The 16478-nt window shown below is 38.7% G+C and overlaps 1 protein-coding gene across 1 annotated transcript; it reads right to left on the reverse strand.

Moving 5' to 3' along the window:
* Positions 1 to 374: 374 nt before the first annotated feature.
* On the reverse strand, positions 375 to 15961 carry map7a (microtubule-associated protein 7a). The gene is made up of 15 exons (XM_036594150.1): positions 15697 to 15961; positions 12826 to 12936; positions 10836 to 10910; positions 9182 to 9345; positions 8957 to 9065; positions 8715 to 8828; positions 8261 to 8409; positions 7590 to 7717; positions 6542 to 6759; positions 3903 to 4059; positions 3476 to 3647; positions 3195 to 3299; positions 2969 to 3019; positions 1152 to 1380; positions 375 to 931 (listed from the first exon to the last, which is right to left on the reverse strand). Exons 1-15 carry the CDS (start codon positions 15830 to 15832, stop codon positions 921 to 923), a joined length of 1929 nt encoding a protein of 642 aa, XP_036450043.1. The 5' UTR covers positions 15833 to 15961; the 3' UTR covers positions 375 to 920.
* Positions 15962 to 16478: the final 517 nt, after the last annotated feature.

Raw genomic sequence — 16478 nt, forward strand, 5'->3', positions numbered from 1 at the left:
TCTTTGGACTGTGGGTAGAAACCTGGAGAAAACCCACACAGACACGGGGAGAACATGCAAACTCCACACAGAAGGGACCCTGGTCGCCAGGTCTGGAAACAAACCCAGGCCCTTCTTGCTGTGAGGCGGCAGTGCCACCGTGCCGCCTGTGTAGGGGTACATGCAGGGTTTTTATGAGGCAAAACAGTCTCCAAAAAAAAAATTTTTTTTTCAGATTTATTACTATTTTAGCATATTTTTACATATGAAAACTCAGAGGACACTTGTAAGTTTTCTGGTCATTTTGAATAATAAATAAAATGACTATATTTGTGTTGACATTGCGACCCCTGGTTCCCATCACCACTACTGTAAAGAAATTTGAGTCGGTTAAATTCTCTACAGTGAACCATTTCACATCGAGCCTCTCTGAATGACTTTGTTTACCTCTCAACCACTAAATTATGCAGAACTTTTGAAAAATCAATGCAATTCCCTTTAAATACGGACTATTGGAAAAATGTCTTGTGATTGTTTTGTGAGTAACAAGTCTGTTCATTAATCTCTATATTGATTATAAATGAAACAGTTACCATTTCTGAACACAACACCTCAAACATCACATAGTAAATCTAAACCTATGGCATATTCAGGCTTTAGGTGAAGGTCATTGCGCTGTAAAACATTGTGAAGCCATTAGTTTGAAGTGTGCCTTACCACATTCCCACAGAGCATGAACTGAACATGCGGCGTGGCCCCAAAACACACAGAGGCAGTACAGCCACAGGGGTCAGACACTTCTGTCTTACTTCAAATGTGTGAAATGTGTCGTAGAGGGTTTCTTAAAGTGCAGGAGAAGCGATTCTGCATCTGTTTTCTTCCATAAAGAAAGTACAGGCTTGCAGGTTCCTTGCAGATCTTGTGATCGTTTATCTTCATCTTTAGATGACTTCTGAGGAAAAAGAAGACAGAGAGAAAAAAAAAAATAAACAGCAACTTTGTGACTAGAGTTCATTTTTACTGTGTCATGAATTAATCCTAGCTGTTGGTTTGTAATGCTCTGGTAATTTATTAGTGAAGTCATAATAGCCCACTGTTTCATGTCAGAAGTCTCTGAAAGCACATTACTGAAGATTATTTTTAGATCAAGCTTGTAAGAAGAGTTCTCTGACCCGCACGCTGATGAGCTTGGATCTCTTCCAGGCCTGTAAGTGTGCGGAGAGATCTGCGCTCTTTGAAGGCCACTGCAGGAAGAATGTCCTCCTCATTGCCTAAAGCCATCTTAGAGGCCTTCACTGGACCGGGCAGCTTGATGACTTCTTCTAATGGCAGACTGTGAATGGGCTTCATATTCTCATTTGGCAGGCTGTCTTTCATTATGATACTGGGTGAAGCTGGTTTCTGTAGAGCACAGTCAATCAATCAATCAATCAATCAATCAATCAATCAACCAATCAATCAATCAACGAACCAACTTATCAAACCAAACAACCACCAATCAATCAATCAATCAATCAATCAATCAATCAGTTTGTCTACAGAGGTGGGTAGAGAAGCTTCAATCCACACTACATAGAGTAAAAGTACAAGTAAAAGCGAGGTTACTTCTGTGAAAACAGTGGTTCAAATAAAATAACCTTTCTAAAAAATCAGAGTAACAGGGCTGGACAAAATACAGTACTGCTGTACTTAAGTAAAGGTAGAAATATAATTTTGTACTTCAGTAAAAGTGCAAAAGTACTAGCTTGTGACTGTACTTGAGTTTAAAAGTAAAGCACATGTAGTTATTGTTATTATATCATTTTAACAATATTATATATATATATACATATATATATATATATGATACATATATATATATTTTATGTATATATATATATATATATATATATATATATATATATATATATATATATATATATAGAAGAGCTGTGTGACTGCAGAAATGAAAAACTTTATCTAGAGTTATCTACTAAACACAACTGCAAAATATCAATTAAACATACAGCTGTATGCAAAAGTTTGTGCATCCCTAGTAAAATTACATATACTTCTGCACATTTTAACATTTATTTGCTGAATTTAATATGTTGGGGAAAAAAAAAAAGTGTTGCCTGTGAAAAGTTATGGCACATTTTATTTTTAATGTTTATTTTTTCTAAAATGAATCATGAAAAAATAAACTCAAGAAATAAATAGAAATTGTGCATTAAAATTTGCCAAAAAGAAAAAAGCCATATTCAAGTGAGCTTTCCGCAGAGGAGAAACTTATTTATAGGCGGAAAATCAGCAAAACATGTCATTTGACTATTGCATATGACTGTAAGTCCAATGGCGTCTCCACTTAGAAAATCAACAAAATCCCCTATGACCTTTGCAAAAAACTGTAACTATAATAACTGACAGAACTTTTACTTTTGTTATTAATTTAGGTTCACAAGCTACTACTTTTGCACTTCTACTCAGGTGGAAATACAGTAAGAATACTTGCACTTTTACTCAAGAAATATTTTACCCAGAGTACATCTACTTTCTCTCTGAAACAGAGTGTTGTAGTTTCATTAGTAACTGCAGTGGCTATCTGGTACTTCCAGCATCAATATAGGAACTGATGTTTGTTATGTTCTACTGTTCTGTTTTTGGATCCTTTTGGCTTAAAATTAAGTGCCAAATCTCCAAAGTTTGAGGTGTGAGTGACAGCAAAATAGTTCATGAGCTAAACCAACAGAACGGAATGAAATTAAACACAATAAAGGAATCAGTAGCTAAATGTTAGTAAAAAGTTGTTTCCCTTATTCACAAATATACCTAAGTATAGTAAAAGCATTATTATTTAAAAATGTTCACAAAAGTATTTATGACTGAGTAAGTAATTGCTGCCCAAAGTAGTAACTAAATCCTAAATACATTAAATATTTGCTAAGTTTACAAAAAGTAGCTGTCGTGAGAAAATGCCAAACTACTACGAGCACCTTTCTGTTGCAATTACCTTTTCAGCAGTGTCTGTTTTCCTTGTCCTTTTCATAATTTCTTCTAGTCGCTGTAGAGATGAACACAATGTGTTATACAGTGGGTTATATTTTATGTGATAGATGGGATACCACTGAAGTTAACCCCCCTCTTTTTTTCCTGGCCTGTAATTTGCTGGGCTATAAAGTCATGCTCAGTGCTCAGCATGGCTGACCTACATTCAGCACACTGTACTGCGCTCATACCTTCTTTCTCTCCTGCCGCTCGGTCTCCTCTCTCTGGAATCGCTGCTCTCTCTCCAGCCTCTGCTGCTCTTCCAGCAGCCTCTGACGAGCCTCCTCCTCTTCTCTCTGACAGCAAAAGACAGGAATGTGCATCACATGCATGCTTAATATTGTTTACAGTGTGTTTACAATGTCAAATCAATAAAAATACAAAAAAAGATCTCTCCAAGCTTGAAAAATTTCATATGACGTATTTGAAATGGTATGAAAGCAAGACTCACAGGACATATATTCTCTCTCACCTGTTGCTGAAGTCTTTGTTCCTCTTCTCTCTGCCTTTGAACTTTCTCCTCTTCTGCTTTCCTTTGTTCTTCCTCCTCCTTCCTCTTCCTCTCCTCCTGAAGTCTTTGGGCCTCTGCCTCCTGCCTCTCTCGCTCCTCAGCCCTCCGACGGGCCAGCTCTTCTCTCCCTCGCCTGAAGCCAAATATGCATTTACACCTCAAGTGATTTTAGTATTTCAGATTTTTATAGCTAGTATTGTGACTCAGTGTACTTAATTCAGATCAAAAAACTAAACCCACACTAGATATAAAATACTACTTACATCATCTCACTTTTTTATTACATTACAGCACATTTTATCCCCCTCCCGCTTTATAACTGAAGCAAAATTACAGAAAACCTCCCATATGACAGCTGTTTTTTGAATTCCCCTTTCTTCCTCCTCACCTCTCCATTTCCTCCCTCTGCTTGCGTTCCTCTTCCTCTCTCTCCCTCTGCAGCCGAGCCTGTCTCCTCTTCTCCGCCAGCAGGCGTGACGCCTCTTCAGGGTCTGTGGTTCCTGCTGAGGGTCTGCTCTGGCCTCCAGCACTGATCAAACTCGGCACTGGAAACATAAAGCAGCATCCTTAATGCAAGAGTTAGGCTAAAAGTAAAACAGTTTTCCCCAAATACAGTCCATAACATCAGCCAGGACATGTTTGTGAATTGTGTCTTGCTTGTGTGTCACAAACTACATAATCAAGTCTATCTGAGATTGCTTAACAACTCCTGTGTGACGCTTTGGGCCAGGGGTGCCCAATCCTGGTCCTAGAGATCTACGGCCTGCAGAGTTTAGCTCCAGCCCTAGTCTTACACATGTGATCCAGGTAATGAAGGCCTTCCAGATCGTATTTGAATATCAGAGACAGGCATGTTGGATCTGAACTTTCCAGGGTGGTTGATCTTCAGGACCAGGATTGAGCACCCCAGTTTTTGTAGTGTACACAATGCTAGTTAGTAGACATAAGCTTCATTACTAATTAGCCTTGTAGCTTCAGTACAAAACTAATGAAAACTTTGGACTTCAAATACTCTTTGCTAGTTGGCTAGATCTGAGGTAAGTGACATTTTTCTCAGTTTCCTACATGCAACGATTTGTCTGTACAAACAAAGATAATAATTATCCAGGATATGGTCTTCTCTGTGCTTCTTTATGGATGGGACAATAACAAGTGGTGAAAGGACCTGCCCCAGGTGGAGGAGCTTAAGTATTTTGGGGTCTTGTTCACAAGTGATGGGAAGAGGGATTGTGAGCTCGGCTGCAGGCTGGGACAGGCAGCAGCAGTAATGCGGTCGCTGTACTGGACTGTAGTAGTGAGAGGGGAGCTCTCTGTTTACTGGTCAGTCTATATCCCCACCCTCAGCCGTGGTCATGAACTTTGGGTTGTGACTGAAAGAATGAGATCGCGAATACAAGGGGTGGAAATGAGCTTTCTTCACAGGGTCGTGGCTAAACTCTGCTTGATTGAGGAGCTCGGTCATCTGGGAGGAACCGCTACTTCTCCACATTGAGAGGAACAAGTTGAAGTGGTTCCAGTGTCTGATCAGGATGGCCCCTGGCCGCTTCCTGGCGGAGGTTTACCAGGCATGCCTACTGGGATGAGGCGCCCGAGGTCGTCCTAGGACCTGCTGGAGGGTTTACATCTCCAAGTTGGCCTGGGAGCTAGAGGAAGTTGCGGGGGACATGGTTGTCTGGGATTCTCAGCTCTCCCAACAGCTACCGTGACCCTATCTGGATTAAGCAGTTAAAGATGATGATGATGATGATGATAAGGGTGACAATAAACAAGTGAGACAGGAAAGATATTGAGTGCATTTACATGCACTTAATAATCTGATAACTGCAGAAAATCAGATTTTGTCAGTAATCCGATCAACATGTTTACATGCACTTGAGTAATCAGGTAATGGGGAAACTCCAGGTCTACATGAGTCAGACAGTAATCAGATTTCTGCTTTGAAACCAGCCAATAAACTCACAGAAGAAGACGTGACACCAATTTACCTGAAAATATGAACATACATCACCTAGAAGATGAAGAATATTTAAATCCTTCAGTTTGTTGAGAATGTAGTTGGTTTCAGCATCACTCCAAAAGTGCTTTTGCTGCCATTTTTTTTTTGCTCACTCATTTTCTGTTCTGCACATGCTCAGACTGAGAAATCCAAAAGAAATCTGAATAAGAGTTTACATGCACTGAGAAATCTGATTACTGAGCTAAAATCCAGCTCTCCTTATCAGATTTCTTAATTGGATTTCTAGATCGGAGTATGGTGTTTACATGACCATTTGAATAATCAGATAACTGCAGAAATCCGATTATGATCAGATTATTGAGTACATGTAAAAGCACTCATTGATGCCTTAAAACTTTGATGCTGGCAAAGACTTTTGAGAGAACCTTGGATGGCAAAGAAAACAAATGGATCCTCAAACAAATCAAGCCTCGACCCTCACTCGAAGTCCAGATGATCAAACTGAAGCGCTCAAATCTTGGACATATTCTGAGACAAACTGATTCACTGGAAAAGGTAATTTTGCTTGGAAGAGTTGAAAGTTAAAGAGGAAGAAGATGACCAGTTAGTGGTTGGTTGGAAACCATAAGAGAAATCATGAACCCGCCATTCAGAAGCCTGACGACTCAATCAGAGAACTGGACATTCTGAAGAAACACTATCTGTGTGCTTGCCAGGAGCTATAATTGACTTGACAGCACTTAATAATTTTAATAAGTGAGATTTATTTGATCAAAAACAATAATTCCAAATCCTTTGAGCAGTGTTTCCAAACTTTTGAAGAGTATTGTATATCAGAAACTAGATAGTTGTTCCTAGCTCTGAATACTGTGTGCTATTTTCAGCCTTACTTCCATGTAGGACATTAATTCCTGTATGCCTGTGTCCTACTGACACTGAATCAACACAGTGTTGTTACGCTGAGGGGTGGAGAACCTCTAAATAACTCAAAACAGGACAGTATTCAGACTGCGCATATCTTGTGTTTGGATAAAATGCACAAAAATGGAAAGGTCTTTTTTTCCCCTCACCATTGGAAATCTGAGGGCAGGTTGGAAGGGCCAGAGGCCGTGGAGAGGCGGGGCTTGCCAGGAATGGACCATTCTGTCCAGCGTCCTCTTGCAAAAATTGGTCAGCTTGAGGCTGATCGGAGGAGGGCACGTTCTCTGACTCTGGATCCTCCTCAGCGAGGGGGGGAAGACTCTCCTGTCTGGGAGACACTTGTCTCGGAGAAGGTCTCACTGAAGGCCTTGATGGGGCAACATACAGACAATTCACTTAATATAATCATGTATAAATGGACCATTCAGCCAAATTGGTTCAAAATCAGTGTTCAAATCACATTTCGGACAACTTTACCAAATGTTTCAGTAGTGACTGTGTCATTAGTGATTGTTTCAGGAGTGACGATTTTAGTTCATTTTGAGCAGAACTCAAAAATGCTAGCCAGTACATGATGAACAAGCGCAGCTTTGAACAGTTGCACCCACATTAAATCATACTATTTTGTTAAAATGCAAAAAGTTACTGAACTGCGCAAAATATGTGTTTCGGTAATGACAATTCTTAATGTCTTACAGTGATGTTCAGACTTTGGGACACATTTACTTCAAAACAGTGGGATCTATCTGCTCACCATGTGGCCATGAGAGACAGGGAGGCAGTCTCACCTCGTAAAATGCAGGGGAGTGGCTAAAATAAAGCTCCCCCAAGGACTAAAACTCTTTGTTTCAGGAGTGACATGAAAAGATGAGACAGCATTTTTGATTGAAAATGATAATAACAGTAATAAAAGGCTAAAAAAGCTGAGTTATAAAGTTTTGATGACAGTGGCACCGGGCCTCCTTCACCAATATCTTCTTAAGCTTTTTCTTTAAATTTGTTCTTGACAAACATCCTAAGAAAAAGTCTTTGTCAGATCTGTGACGTGTTCTTAACCACAGACTTGTTCACACCTTTGTGAGCGTGTGCAGGTACTAGTCTTACCTAAGGACAAATCCTAAATAAGAAAACATCGCTGAATATTAGAATCTAAGAACAGTTGGTGAATGAGGCCCAATATGCTTATCTATTACATACCCTGTTAATGAGGATTTTGTTTTGTCCTGTAGGATCGAGCCTGTGCTTAATGTGGAGTTCACTCTAGCAGCTAATGTGTTAGACTGTGGCTTCTTCCATTCTCTTTTCTCCAGGTCACCAGCTGACCTCTAAGACCCGCAAGAGACAAAAACGGCTATTAGGACATTTCCAGAACCAAAAAACAACGTCAGACAGAGATATCAGGCTCTAATTTAGCATTTAACATATGAGTCATTCCACATCAGCTCATCTGGGGTCCATCCACATCATAGATTTTCATTAAAAAGTTAAGGCAACAACTTTAATTTAGTTAATGCAAAATGCATTAAAAATGCAAAAAAAATGCAAAAAAGTTATGCTCCAGAACTCTTTCATGATGCAAAGGATCCTCTAATCTTGCAAAAGGTTCTTTGACTGCTCAGTACAGAACCATTTTCTTTGCTAAAGAACCCTTGAAGGACCATCTTTCTAAAGAGAGCAGGTCTCTAGTTCAACTTGATTCAACTGGTCAGGCTTTGAATTTTAATTGTTCATCTCTTTAAGGCAGCAGCCCATGTTTGATGCCTGGCTTACAATATTAATATTTCAGCACAGGTAATATTAGCAATACAAAATGTTTTCCCATTGTAGTTTGAATAATGAAGTAAAATAAAAAGAGGCCGAAAGCTCACCGGCTCCTTGTTGCAGGCTCTGTGGTTGTTCTTCATTTCAGGTCCAGTGACTCTCCTCTGTGGCACCGTTCCACAGCTCTGCCGCACTTTCTGCGGACCGCTGGAGCTCACAGAGTGGCATGAGGCTGAACGTCGACAAACATGAACAACTGAACAATGGGAGTGTGGATTTTGATTTTAAACAATTGTGAAAAATGGAAGTGAATTCAGATGAAAGCACGAGAAATGCAAGTCGTAGGAAAAGAAACAAGAGAACAAGGGAAAAGCAAGCAGACCACCATTAGAACACATTTTCCCTCAAATCTCTGGGTGAATGGGCTGTTATACTTTAAAAAAAAACATGCGTATCTTTTCTGAATGCCTATAGAACAATGTTATTAATTTACAATATATTCTGTATCAGAATACTTTGTCAACATATTGATATATATCCCATTTTCCTGTGGGTGTTTACCTTCTCCTCGTGATAGACATACAGCGCTCCTGCTTCTGGCTAGATAAGAGATTGTGGGTGTCTGAAGGCGACTAACCAGGTCTATCTCCCACTGACTAAGACAGCGGCGTTTAGCTGGAGAGGGGCAAAGCACAGACACTGATAGCAATGGGTAGAGTGTAGCGTTAGGGCAGAAGCCTAGGACGAGGACAAGGAGCCCAGGAGAGAGCTTTGATGTGTTGAAATGTGCATTACATATTTACCATTTGTGCTGCTCCTGGCACTACTCCCTCCTCTCTGAGAGTGGCCTGCTCTCTGTTTGGCTTTCTGGCTCTTCTCTATGGTTCTCCGCACCACAGATTCATACCGCTCCTAAGCCAAGCAGCAACAAAACGCTTTATGCGCTGACATTTCACAAAATGACCAATTAGTTCTAAAAATAAAAAGCAAGACTGCAGCAACTCTGAGTGCTCTTCAGCCAGACTCACTCGCTCCTCTTTGAGCCTCTGCCTGCGTTTCTCCTCCACTGCCATCCTCCTCCTTTCCTCTTTCTGCCTCTGCTCCTCCAGCTTCCTCCGACGCTCCTCTAGGTGCTTCTCATAGTACCTCCTTGCCCTCTCCTCCCGGGCCAGCCAGCCTCGCTCCCGGGACGCTATAGACAGATTATAGACACATATTTCCCTGATGACCAAAATGGTTATTTACAGCTTGCAGGCTTATTACTCAGATATTAATGTTAACCATTTAAATCATATGCTTATAATGCAGTTTTTAATGTTAAGATAAATACCTTCAAAATAAGCGTATGGTTCAAGGGGTAGATATTAATAACTGAGTAATAAGCATAAGGTTCAAAAGGTTAACAATAATAACTGAGTAATAAGCATAGGGCTCAAGGGGTAAAGATTAATAACTTCAAAATAAGCAAAGGGTCCGAGGGTTAAAGATTAATAACTGTGTAACAACCATAAGGTTCAAAAGGTCAACAGTAATAACTGAATAATAAGCATAGGGCTCAAGGGGTAAAGATTAATAACTGAGTTATAAGCATATGAGTCAAAAGGTTAACAGTAATAACTGGGTAATTAGCACAGGGCTCAAGAAGTAAAGATTAATAACTTCAAAATAAGCATATGATTCAAGGGGTAAAGATTAATAACTGAGTTATAAACATAGGTTTCAAAAGGTTAACATTAATAAGTGAGTAATAAGTATAAGGTTCAAGGAGTAAGGATCAACAACTAAGTAGTAAGCATAGGGTTCAAAAGGTTAACATTGATAACTGAGTAATAAACACAGGCTATGCTTATTACTCATTTATTTATGTTAACACCTGAACACTATGCTTATTACTCAGTTGTTAAGCTTAACCCTTTGAACCATAGCTTATTTATTAGATATTATTTAGTTATTGATGCTAACCCTTTGATTCCTATGCTTATTACTCAGTTATCAATCTTAATCTATTAAACTAATGTATAATTATACAATACAAACCAAAAGTTTGAAATCACTTGCCACATTAACAATTTTTGTTACTTCTAAATAACTTGTAATAGCTTATGATCTGGATAAAAACATTCAATTTTTTTATATGCTTTATTCAGTATTTCAAGAATTCTGTGAATAGAGAAGTTATTAAACGGTTAATAACATACTATAATTATCTTTTTGTCAAGTTATGTTCTTTGAGATTTGACCTCTTTTGAAGTATGGTAAATTCTGCATATTGATGTTATTATACCTTCTCAACATTAAACATCTTTCTCAGACCGTTTAGAATCTTCAGCTCTGTTAATCATTCTAGACACATCTATTTTTATTTACAGATTTCTGGTGTCCTACTAAATATTTGAAGCCTGTGACATTGTACAGAACTAACATATTAGAATAATTGTATACATTCCTTTGAAATCAAATTGGTTTTATGATATTGAAAACAGTGATTCCAAACTTTTGACCAGTACTGTATTAATGTCCTTTACTTACATGTAGTTCTGAGTGAGGATTTGAAGAGTGGGTTCACATTGAGTGTAAGAGTGAAAGTGAAAGCTGGAGTAGAAACCTGGAATTGTATGTACTAATCATTGAGAATGCGCGAGCCATTGACTTCTAAGGGAGCTTTCACAGGGAGGTAAATACCAAGCTGTTTGAGATGCTCCTCTCTTCGCTCACGGGCCAGTCGCAGTCTCTCATCCACTTTTACCGCTTGTGACTCTGAGAAACAAAAGAGCAATCACAGTTTAGCATTGCTGCAATGTGACTTCAGTTGGAAGGAGTTATTCATAGAAGAGCATTCATATTAATATAATTATGTAAATGTAAATATAAACATCAGATGTGGGCTTTGGTCTACAAATTGTTGCTTTCGGAACAAAATCTTGTCTCTCCAAAAGAACAACTTTACAAGAGACTTTCTTAACAGTAAGTTGATGTAACAAGTCAGTTTGGACCATTTCTATTGGTGCATTTGTCATGAAATGTTGACACAATGTAAACAGCAGCTCGCATTTTTGAATTGTGTAAATATTAAAATCAACAAAAATGGAGATACAAGGTGGAAAAAAATATAAGTTCTTAAGTTCTTAGGTCCTGATTAGTCCTATATTCCCACCCATGGCACCTGTAATATTGTTACATAATACAGATTTCAAGATTTAACATGAGAGTTAGAAAGCAGTTTGCTGCTTGGCCTGTTTGTTAGAGTCATTAAGCCTGAGATTCAATTTCAAGGAAGTCACAGTGGGAGTTTAGTCCAAGCTTGCATGCTCTCCATGCACGAGAATATAATTTCGGTCTCGTGTTCAAACGCTGATGCTGAATCAGTCACATGCCCTCTTATCTATTTTGCTCAGGGAAAACAGTTTTGAGTACTGAGTGCTTTAGTAACAAAACTGTGTTGGGTAAAAGCTGTCCTACAATTTGGGTGACCCCAAAAACTGAGGAGAGCAATGCCACTGCACCACAGCACCACAGTGGCCGCATGGGGAATGGGAGCTGGACAGAGCGAGAGAGGAAAAGAGGCCAGCAGGGCCGACAGTAAAGGCTCAGGTCTGTAACTTAAAGCAATGCTCTTTATTATTTTTCAACATAATCTCTTCATCTGGCACGTCTTGCGTACAATCAGTTACCACAGATAAAAAATTGACATGTTTCTCTGTACTTAAAAAAAGACCAGAAAACCTGGTAACACTTTAGTACAGGGCAGCATTATAATGCCCTTGTAATGCTCTTATTAAACCTTTGCAAGCATTAAGCAGTAACCAAAGAGAATGACGTGTTTTCCACTTATTGGGTTCATGCTGTGAATCTTTTCTTTTGATTTTTATCAATATGTTGACTATTAAATCAGATGGCTGTAAATAAAGACCAACTAACCCTAAAGATTTCTAGATGTACTCAGAAGGTGTTAAAATCTGGTGTATAGGTCATGTCTGAATAAGGGGTCTGCATGAACTGTGCTTCTTTACAGAGCTTCCAGCTATATCTTGTCATACCTTGATAGACTGCATCTCATCATAAAGATAAGGCACTAGTAAGATGTCTTTATACCAAAAAATGATGCAAAAGATTATAACATGTAATATGAATAAAAGTGCGCTGAAAAATGCTCAATTCACATTAGTTACTGCTTTATAAAGTAGTAATAGGCAGCCTGTTCATTAGCCGTTATTGGTTTGATGAGTTATATACCATTTATTTGCTTGATTAGGCCTAATAAGGGTATAATGAACACCTAATGTGTTATGTACTGAATTATGAATAAATTTAATTTGCATAAAAAAATAAAATAAAAGTGCTCTGACAAATGCATTACTCATCTTACTTATTGCTTAATTAAGTAGTAATGAACAGCCATTTAATTACCAGATGTTGGCTCATTAAGGCTTAATAAGAGCATTAGAATATCCTCTATACTAAAGTATTACTGGAAACCCACCTAAAACCCACTTATAATAGAAGCCAAGAAGGTTTCTATTAATTTTTGTGTTGTCTATTATTATTATTCTTTTTTTAATTATTGTCAGCAGTAGTTGATCACATGGGAAGGGGTTGTTTTTGGACAGCAACAGCATATAAGCTCAACTTGCACTCTTCAATGCAAAATAAACAAAAAGAGCTGTTCTCAGACCTGTGGTGTTTCCATGTCTTCTGTGGTTACTGATCTGTGCTGATGTGGTCAAAGATGGGGCACAGGCTGTTCGTTTGTGCTCCGTTTTGGACATCCCATTGGACACGGCCCCTGGAAAACAACATTAGATCAGATTCTGTGCTCAGAGTCACTGTTGTGACTGTAATCGTCTCTGTATGTTACAATAAAAAGGCTTGAACATGTGACACATCAGTAAAGGGAGTTACAGCAGCTGTAAAGCACATAGATACCAAGACTATATCCTTTTTATATATGGTGATGACTGCTGTTAGAGCTGTTTACAGCCTTGGCAAATAATTTTTTTTTTCTCTGATTATTGCATCTTTTATGATGTTTGCATTTTTCTTGTATTATCATTTGTTTATTTTGGCCAAGAAACAAGCACAGTCTCCCAAATAATGGAGATCAAAGCCTTTAATTCTCTGAAAGCATAATGTTCTAGTGGGGTAATTTAAACCTTTGCATTACAATCAGAAAGACAGCAGGATGCTGCTTGCATTTCTGTTCCCAGCATGAAGCCCATGCCTCATGTGTGATTAATCGTTGTAAAAGACGACTGAAAGTGTTTTTCTGATGCCCTTCTGTCTCAAACGTGACTTTCATGCATATCATACAGGTTTTTTTTACCAGTGTGGATATAACACTCACTGTGATTATATAGACAGATTGCAAACAGCTCATCTGGCCTTAAGGAAATAATGAACAACTTAACCTTTTAATGTTCTGCTCAACCATTTGGTATAGAGCACTTTTTGAGTCACTATATATGCCACAAAGTGCCATCCCGACTGTTTGTAGACATGAATATTTAAAAAAATTGTGGGGTCAAAAAGCAAAAAAAGAAAAACACCAATTTTTTTTTATAATTGCCCCAAACAAATAAAAAATACCAAATATAAAAGTCCATTGTTTTTTTCTTGGTGAGGACACAAAGGGTTAATAAATGAATTAAAGATTTGACTCTTCATGTCAGATCTATATTTGTGATGTTAACTTCTTCATGCAGGACTTTGTTTATTACATTTCCTGTTAAAATGACCAAACTGTTGACATTCTCTCAAGCACCTTCATGAAAAGCCACCTGAGACTTTTAGAAGGGAATTGAGAAGACAGATATATCATGAGATCTTGTTGTTGCCAAAGACAATTGATCAAGCACATACAGTTCTGTGTAAAAGTCAGAGATTAAGTACAAGTTATTCATTTTTCAGTGGAAATAGCAGAAAACATATTTAACAGAAAATTACACAGAAGCCTTAATGACTAAATATAATGTGTTTTTTAGTATTTAGTTTGTCCATCCTTTGCCTCTATTAGAGCTTCCATCCTTTTTGGGAGACTCACTTTAAGTTTTTCAAAGAAATCTGCAGGGATATTTTTTCATACTTCCAAAGTTCAGTTACACTTTCTGGATCTTTTGATCCATGTAATCTCAGACACATTCAGTGATGTTTAGTTCTGGGCTCTGGGGTGGTCAGTCTGTTCTTCTGAGAACACCAGTAGCTTCTTTTTTCATAGTAAGGGCTTCTTTAGAGCTACACATCCTTTCAGACTCATAGCGCTGAGTCATCTTCTCACAGTGGAAGGATGGACAGAAACTCCTGTGGATGTTTTCAGATCTGAAGCAGCTTGATTTTCTCCTCTCTCTCATAGATGAGACCTTTAAGTGCTGTTTATCTGGACAGTTTTGGTGTCTACCAGGTCTTGCATGGTTGTTAGGAGTTTTATATTCTCTGGATCTTTAATGGATTCCAGTTTTTTTAATGATTTTCCTTCAGTGTTTCCTGTTCTTGTGCATGCAGGTTATTGTATATCAAACCTGCTATTCTCTGCTGTTATTGTTTGCTATCCGGTGTCGAACAGAGTAGGATGGGTTCCCCTTTTGAGTCCTGGTTTCTCTCAAGGTTTCTTCCTCTTGGTCTTAGGGAGTCTTTCCTTGCCACTGTAGCCGTTGGTGACACTTATGAGGGCTCGGACCCGGATTTTTTTTCTGTAAAGCTGATTTGTGATAATGCCTGTTGTAAAAAGTGCTATATAAATAAACTTTGACTTGACTTGACTAAGAAAAATGAATAAATTAAGCTTAATTGCCATTTCAACTGGAAATAAAATAAATGAAGGGTGGCCGCTGATCAGACAGGTCGGGCAAACAGCTTATCACTCATCAACAACAAAAACAGTGGCCTAACATGAGGCTTGTCCCATGCTGCCTCTGAGTTTTTCTTGTGAATCCACACAGCCCAAGGCCTGCTGAAAGCTACAAAGGCTATATTTGTTTTTCGGAGGCTGTTATGAACAGCAGATTCAGCACCTGACTTCAGTCCTCACGGAGACCCTGAGCTCCAACGTCAGCACCACAACAAGGGTGATGGATGAGGGAAATGACAGAAAATATGTATCACTGCACAGAGTCAGACTCTGTGAATACACCTCTCTTTGGTGCACGTGTTACATAACAGGTTACCATGTGATTACATAAAAACACCTCAGGGAATGAGTAGCTTCATAACAGCCTGTAAAAATACCATCACACGTAATAGATGTTGTGAAAAGAAACAGAATTATGTGCTGTGTGCACATATTTACAGCTGGGCTGGGCTTCTATGATACATACACTGTCTACTGTATACTGGATTGCATGTATTTTTAAATCATACCTTTTATCAACACTTATACTGTAATCATGACACATTCTCACATAGTTCAACCTGATAACCATATAAAACAGAAGAGAAGACATGATGTCCAGAACCTGTGTCCAGTGTAAACAAACAGAGATGAGCATTTAAAGGGGATAATGGAAGATTTTAATGTGTCTATGCATTATCAGGCCTCAAGCTGGTCACCCACCTCTCTGTTTCCTGGCCATGCCGTCCATCTTCTTATTGCCCTCCTCTGTTACGTTGGACAGCTCTGGTGCTGCAGCCCTGCCAGCCTGCCTCCACTCCCTCTGCTGCCCTGCCAGGCTGGTGCACGGGGCTGGCATTCTAATGCTGCAGCTGAATGTTTATTCTCCTCCACCTCCTGCGTGCTCTAATAGATACGCTGTGTCTGCTTCAGGCTCTGACAATATAGCAGCCTGCTGCTCCAGCTAACTGCTCGTCTGCGTTCAGCTAAGAACGGGAAGGGCTGAGAGAGAGAGGGAGGGAGAGAGAGAGAGAGAGAGAGAGAGAGAGAGGGAGTGAGAGAGAGAGAGAGAGACGATTCAGGGGAAAGGGATCAGCTGATTCACTCCATGCTCACACTTTCACTTTAATTTTTATTTTAATATATTTGAATGCCTTTTTAAAAATTTACATACATAGCGATTATGCAAATATATGCATAAATATGTTGAAATGTTTGCATATAGAGTAAATTTATAAAGCATGTAACAATGCAACTTTCTTTAATTTACATATGTGTCAAGAGTATTTATGTATCTAAAATGATTTCTTTGATACATATTTCAAAAATCTATGTAAATAGCAGGGCAAATTTCCTTTGCACATGGGATAGAGAAATGTAACACTGGGTTAAACGCTACCCCTGTACCTTCACTGGAGCTTCCACAAATACAACCATCAAATAAAAGATGCAGCAAATCCAGTACAGACATAAAATATGTCATTTTAAATTTCTACCTACATAAC

This window comes from Colossoma macropomum, unplaced genomic scaffold (genome assembly GCF_904425465.1).
Source record: "Colossoma macropomum unplaced genomic scaffold, Colossoma_macropomum, whole genome shotgun sequence".
Classification (NCBI taxonomy): domain Eukaryota; kingdom Metazoa; phylum Chordata; class Actinopteri; order Characiformes; family Serrasalmidae; genus Colossoma; species Colossoma macropomum.